The 7,828-nt window shown below is 36.9% G+C and overlaps 1 protein-coding gene across 1 annotated transcript; it reads left to right on the top strand.

Annotated features, from left to right (window-relative positions):
• The first annotated feature begins 1,855 nt into the window (after nucleotides 1-1,855).
• Nucleotides 1,856-3,196, top strand: LOC134648017 (fork head domain transcription factor slp2-like). Its single transcript, XM_063502451.1, has one exon. It carries the CDS (start codon nucleotides 1,934-1,936, stop codon nucleotides 2,906-2,908), a length of 975 nt encoding a protein of 324 aa, XP_063358521.1. The 5' UTR covers nucleotides 1,856-1,933; the 3' UTR covers nucleotides 2,909-3,196.
• Nucleotides 3,197-7,828: the final 4,632 nt, after the last annotated feature.

The following is a 7,828-nucleotide window of genomic DNA, read 5'->3' as shown; positions in this document are numbered from 1 at the left end:
CAAGGACATATTTCCTATCACAGGTAAGTAATTTTAAAATGATATTATGCGTAAATTCATTTTAAAACAATTTTTTAAGTATTCCAAGTTGTGTTTCCAATAATATACCTAAGTAACTATAGATACTATAGATACCTGACCATGAAATAGGTATACCTACTGTTAATAACTGCATAGTTACTGGCAATTTATAGATTGACAAATAAAACAACGTGGTAAATTTCTGATACGAGGGGGTATAATCAGATTAACTACTTACCTACTTATAACACCAACTAACTTACTCTAGATTGTTTTTTTTTCTAAATACCTTCTTATTAAATAATAAGCTGTTTTCGTTAACCCTGATTACCTACCTTTTTAATAAATTAATAATAAACAAAATAGATTACGAAATTTCTTACGCATTAAGAATTGTAAAACAATGGGCTTAAGTTTCTAACATTGTTCTAAGAATATAACTGTGCAGAGTATTTGTGCTATTTATAGCTAAGTAGGTACCATTAACAACTTCCAGTTTAAATTGGTATGTAGATTAAGTGTAAGACTGACAGCAGCGGAATTACCTGCGTACGCGTGGATGTTCAAAATTAAGTAAGACTGAATATACCTAGGTATACAATAGATAATTTGAACATCATACTTTTACTACTGATCGTAAGTAGGTACCTACCTAACCTACACTTACGACACAAAGACATCTCTATTAGGTACCTAATTATAATAATAATAACACGGTTCATACGAACTAGGAAAATGACAAAGATAAAAGATATAGGTTTATAATATAATGAAATGAAAAACCTATTACTGGCGAAAACTAAGTACCTACCTACCTAACTGATCTTTCGAAAACAAGGACACTTAAAAATATTTATGTGAATTTGAAGTGCATTTGCGCACCCGGCCGCGGGTGGTGCCTGCGTAGGTAAAGCAAAAAAGACCTTTATGCCACCACTGGTGTTACCTACGTTAAACTTAAAATAAACCTACCAACGAATCCTTATTGTTACTCCGTCTTTTTAGCCAGGAAACAACCTCATCACCGTTTGTTAATAATGTCATTGCAGAATACACTTTTTAACTCATAGTGAGATCCGCTACATTTGATGCTGACTGTACAGTCAGCAGCAATAGTTGCTAACCGGGCAAGGTGTTCAAAATGATCCTAACACGACTTTATTATTACGAGAATAAAAGCGCGTCAAGGTAATTTTAAACACGTCGCCTGCTTAGAAACTTCTGCTGCTGACTGTACCTACCTTCTGTATAGTAACAACAGTAAAAAGTGCAAGTGAGCACCCGACATTTTATATAAGAATGTTTTATAACACGTCTTAATTAGGTAGGTACAAACGTAAAAAAAACACAAAGCAATGGCATCTAACGTCTGATGGCATTTGGCATTTGTATGTGTACCTATGTAGTACCTGCGTAAAAAGTATCATGTGTAACCTAGACAGATCTATAACAAAATTATTAGCCAACCCGACAAGGCCTCTAACATTAATAAAAAGCTTTGCAAGTAGGTAATGCATAGATAATATAATTAGTACTATAGACACACAATTTTCACGACAAAATATGCAGTAAACAGTTGTTCTAAAATTTAAAAACCTTTGTAGTGGACCGCAACGCTATGCAATGCACGGAAAAAACGAAATAAACAAAATTGCAGTCGACACTCACGGGATACAAATAAAATAAAATACTAACTGAACTACTAACAAAGCTTGGGAAGCTTGTGAGGCGTGGCTCTATGTACCGGAAAGCTCGCGCTGTGATTGGCCGCTGTTGCTCCCTTGTTTCTCAGAGGCGGGTCGACGCGCGCGCCGTATAAATAGGCGCAGCCGCCCTCGCGCCCGCCAGTCGTCGCCCTGCTAGCCCCGGTGCGCACGTAACGTTCTGACAAGTGAAACACACAAGTGACAATATGGTGAAGTTTGAAGGAGATTTCAGTATCAATTCTATACTGATGAACCACGAGAACAAGGCGCCGCCGTCTCCAGCCGCCTCCTCGACTGGCGCATCACCTTCTGAAGCAGATCTTAGTGACTCGGAACTGGATGTTACCGGAACGGAACCTGTCGACTGCTCTAAACCAAAGGATGATGAGAAAAAAGACAAGAAACATGAAAAACCAGCGTACAGTTACAACGCCTTAATAATGATGGCTATCCGCAACAGCCCTGAAAAGAGACTCACACTCAACGGAATTTACGAATACATTATGACCAACTTCCCGTACTACAGAGAGAACAGGCAAGGCTGGCAGAACTCCATCCGTCACAACCTGAGCCTGAACAAGTGTTTTGTGAAAGTGCCACGCCACTACGATGACCCCGGAAAAGGCAACTACTGGATGCTCGACGCGTCCGCCGAAGATGTGTTCATTGGTGGAACTACAGGCAAACTCCGTCGGCGATCAGCGCTCAACGGCCGCTCGCGTTTGGCTTGCTTCAAACGCCCACTCTTTCCAGGCGCTCCTATGCCCGGCGCGTACCCCCCGGCTTCTTACTCTCAACTTGTCGGTCTGTACTCTCAACTGCTATATCAAAGATATGCTCCGATGCAAATGAAGACGCCACCAGTAGCTCCAAGTGCAGTACACCCAGCATTCCGAGGCGCGGAAGCGATGGGCTTCGGAAGTCTGCCTTACTCGCCAGCACTATACGAACGATTACCGTCGGCACCTTTCCTGAGCCAGAACTCTTTACTACAGAGTTCACATTTAGCTCAAGCATCAGCGATGATGGCCCAGACGTCCCCTCTGCTGCCGCCGTCGCCTCCCCTGATGGCCCACTCGCCACCCACGTCTGGAGCGTCGAGCCCCGAGCTGCCCTCGCCGTCGCATCACCCCCTCACGCCACACATCTACAAGCCGGTGACCGTTCTCAGTCGACAGTGACTTAGCAATCTCCATACGGCTGAGTAAAGCTTGACGTTCCTATCTGTGATCTAGTTTTAATTAGTGTACCAAATGGACCAGTGGAAATGAGGTAATTTCTAGCAGCGAGTGTAGCACTGAAGATGTCCGCAATATTAGTAACATTCGTTGTGACCTCACTTAGCATTCCGCATTAGCAATTGTAAAAATGTAAATATTTGCAGAAATGTATATTTATTGAAATAGGATAAAGATTATAATAAGAGAGATATAATTAATAAATAAAATGAAAATATTATTTCCCTTACAACTTGATTTTATTTATCTATTACCTATTTTTACTTAAGCTGGCTGCCAGAGATGTTTGCACTCGTGACAAACAAAAGGGTAATAAAGCAAACTAACAGGAAGAATATTAATATTCAACGGGCGATTTGTTTTCGGGCCGGATTAATAACTTTACGAGAGGTAGGTAAGCCTGAATTTAAGATTAGTATAGCGTGCCACAATCAGGTTCCCTATTTTAATCCATGAAATTTTAAAAAGAAAGAACCGAAACCGGATTGATTGTGAGCTTGGATTAGTGCTAAAGGATCACAGAATGTGTTTACCGCCGGAAGACAGGCGGCTCATTAACCAAACATCCTCAAGTGTTCGGCGCCCACGCCACGCACTAGATTTGAAATAGAAGTATTAACTCTTAAAACAACTTCGCCTTTGAAGTCTGCTTCAAATAAACTTCATTGTGAATGTTTATTTACACTAGTTTGGTTTCAAAACACATTTACTTTAAACAAATATCTTGCGTGCGTATTACCAAATATTTTATATCTACCGGTCGCTACAAGGTTTCGATATATTAAAATTTTGTGATAACATGTTTATCGTTGTGCTTTATCAATCACAAAATTAATCTTTTGCAATAATCAAAATAATATTTAGGTAAGAACCTATTTATCTTTACAGTTCTAATAAAATATACAATTAATACGTTCATTGACATTAAATTGAACTGTGTAGGTACTTAATTATGAAACGAATCAAATTACCTACTTTATTATAGAGTCTGTGCGGAAAAAGAAGAGTCGTGGAATGTATAGGGCCCAATACAGTCCACGACTCTTCTCTTTCCGAACAGACTCTATATGTATATATATGTCTCCCCTGGACTATTGTACTATATTTGGCTTCTGTGTACTTTATTAAATACGAAACACATAAAGTATGCTAAAATACTTTATTTTAAACTGAAACTAAAATAAGAAAAATAATATGTTAGAAATATAGAAATACTTTATTTTTTGATCCTTTAAACCGCCAAATACTTTTGGTACTCAAAAAAAAAAAACCAGCAACCCTACTCTCCAACCACTTGCATATTTTCCCAATAAATTGTTTTTTATTGTTGTACCAACAACAGATATACGAGTATACCGTTTTATTTTGGTTAAGATAGAGTCAGCTTAAAGAAAGCCCCTAAAGAACTAAACACTTCAAAATTGCGTTTTTGCATGTGAGCCCCCATTTATTTTTTATTTGTTATTACTGTGTTGTGTACTTTGTACCAATAATATGTATGTAGGTACTCTGTGAAAATAAAAGTACCTATCTAATCTACATATTTTGCGAAGATTAGTTAATTCCTAACGAGACCTCCTTCACGTGACGTCTATTGGTAGGTACTTCTGAAGTATTGTAATACGAGTAGGTACGACGCGACGTACGATGACACAGATTTATTTTTCGTTTACTCAATCAGCATTAGTAGCAAATGCTATAACATTGGCTGGTTAACATTGAGATTTTCCTATTTAGAGACTTGACAGATCATTTGACCTCCCGCTACATCTCTATTTGAATACATTTGATGAATGAATGAGTACCTAAATTAGATGCGATTCTTTTATTTAAGCTCTACTAGGTACCTTGATTACACCAAGATTAAACAGTGAATATTTTGAGCAAAATATTTACCGAGATAGCAAATTTACTTGTCATGTCCTGGCGATAACGGATAACTAATGTTGTGACATGACGGAGATACGCATTGTTATCGAATTACAACACGTCGACCGGATTGATTTAATACGGAATCTTATCAAATAATACCTGACTTAGCTTACTATATACCTATAGTTTCCAATTCGATGTAATTAATTTCATTGTTTAAATAACACTTGCATCGTCTGGGCTATCAAAATCGCTGTCAACTTAGAACTCACGCATCTGTGAAATAGTATCTATCTATGAGCCAAGTAACAGAGGTACAGATTGCATTGATTGCTTCTGACAACTATTTTATATAAATATTTCTATACTACTAAGTATACGAAAAAGTGCCTATTGATTCTTTATCGGATTTTCGACTATTATTTGTATGGGAACGAATTAATAAAATTATTCGTTAGCTTGATTGGCTACAATAGGTAACTTTGATGAGAAATTATACGTTGCTTTCAAATTGTACGACCAAGTAGGTCAGAGAACTTATTTGTGTCCACGCAGTATTGGTTAATTGTGACCAAATTTTATAATAGAATCTCATTTCACGTTCACAATTCGCATCCGTAACATGCATTGTGGGAAATTATGAGAAATAATAAGGGTAGGTACCGAGCTTTAGGTATACGTTCCTAAAAATACATGCCCATATTATACACCGGTTATTTATTGAATTCCGTTAACTTCGAGGTATGGGTAAGTAACTACGTTTAAGGAAACTTAATGGCATGGTTAATTTTTTTTTAATAAAAAGTAATTAAATGTTGCATATATGGCGTTGTCGTAACACGGGCATTATAAATGAAGCGACAGTTACTTTTCCTTTGATACGAATTTTCCCAGGAATAAAACCTATTTGCTTGGATCGTTGTCACAATTTTGTTAGTTATCCTTTTTGTAAACCTGCATTGTAAATTTCATTGATATCGTAAATAATAAAATTTTAAACCTAATTATTCATCCATAAACCAAACATTTTAACATTTTCTTAATAGTAACACATGTTTTGGTAGGTAAATTAAATGTGTTTGATATCCTTATTATTAGAAATGTTATGCGTCACATTTCTAATAATGAGGGTATCAAACACATTTATTTACCTACCAAAACATGTGTTACTATTAAGAACATTTGTATTTTAGAACTGTATTTTTTTTTTACAATAGATATTTCCACGTATACTTATTTATAGGGACGTAAGTACGCCAACCTGTTAAGTAAGTACAGGCTGTACTACGTAAATACAGCCAATGTAATATCATTTGCTATAAATATACGTAAGATGACAATCGAACATCGACAAACGGCAAACGAAAGAAACCTGTCTCGGGAGGACGCTACGAAAAATTATGTTTCGATTGGCGTTTTCTATCAAAGCTAAAAGCATTATGGCTGGGTACTGGCTAGGTCAGGTAACTCATCAAATATGGGATATACCTATGGCATCTATATTATATGGCAGAATGAGTAAGGGTACCCCAGTTCAGGGTGAACAATATGTATATTTATTATAAACCTAGATACGAACCTAATTTGTAATATTTAAAATACTTCTGCATAGGGAAGTTTGGAATTTAGTTTAAGTTTTATTCTTAGGACAGGTTAGAAAACTAATATCAAAACGAACTTCCAACATTTGTTGTAACATTATTACCATACATATTATTTTATGAATTTTATTATTTTATTTTTTTATTATTCTGAAGCGCTGGTGGCCTAGCGGTAAGAGCGTGCGACTTGCAATCCGGAGGTCGCGGGTTCGAACCCCGGCTCGTACCAATGAGTTTTTCGGAACTTATGTACGAAATATCATTTGATATTTACCAGTCGCTTTTCGGTGAAGGAAAACATCGTGAGGAAACCGGACTAATCCCAATACGGGCCTAGTTTACCCTCTGGGTTGGAAGGTCAGATGGCAGTCGCTTTCGTAAAAACTAGTGCCCACGCCAATTACTGGGATTAGTTGCCAAGCGGACCCCAGGCTCCTATGAGCCGTGGCAAAATGCCGGGACAACGCGAGGAAGATGATGATTATTTTAGAATTGGGTACCTACATAACATTAATTTTAGTATAACTATTTTTTCCCATGGTAACTATTCTGGTACATTAAATATGTATATAAAAGTAATCAAGCTGCTCAAATTTTGTGTTTAAGAAACTATTTACCGAGCTTACACGTGTAACGGCACCAAATCATTCGTTCCGCTTGAGCGATACATGCGAAACCTACGGCCTTACCCTGACACAATGCAACACAATATAAACATTCAGCAAACATCATTTTATAAGCTTAACAATAGTTATTTGCACTCATTATTTACAGACATTTGTTCTTATACAAGCAATAATTTTGTAAGTGAATGTTCCTTTTCGAATGGCTACAAATATAATGACCACCAAAAAATACTTTGGTACCCTAAATAAATCATGCTTACCAAAAAAAATTACTGACCACCAAAAAAATAAGGCCTAAAATTACAAAAGTACCACCGTTTTAATTACGACTGCACTTCAAATTGTATTCAAATACCAAATATATTGAACGATTACCAAAAATCATTAATGATCACCAAATCTTGAAGACCAAATTAATGCGATATTTTCACCTAATTAAATCACTATGATTACCAAAAAATGTATACATATTACCAAATAAAGTAAAATGATGCCAAAATTACTAGCCCCTGTCTGTCTGTCTGGCTGTCTTGGTCTTACAGAAAATAAATGCTACTAGAAAAGTGGGTTAGGTTAGGTTTGAACTGCGACCCTTACAGAAAAGAAATTCTACTAGAAAAGTGGGTTAGGTTAGGTTTGAATTGCGACCCTTACGGAAACGAAATGCTACAAGAAAAATGGGTTAGGTTAGGTTTGAACCGCGACCCTTGCAGAAAAGAAATGCTACAAGAAAAGTGGGTTAGGTTAGGTTTGAACTGCGACCC

This window comes from Cydia amplana, chromosome 1 (assembly GCF_948474715.1).
Source record: "Cydia amplana chromosome 1, ilCydAmpl1.1, whole genome shotgun sequence".
Taxonomy (NCBI): Eukaryota; Metazoa; Arthropoda; class Insecta; order Lepidoptera; family Tortricidae; genus Cydia; species Cydia amplana.
This window is presented reverse-complemented; position numbering and strand designations above follow the sequence as displayed.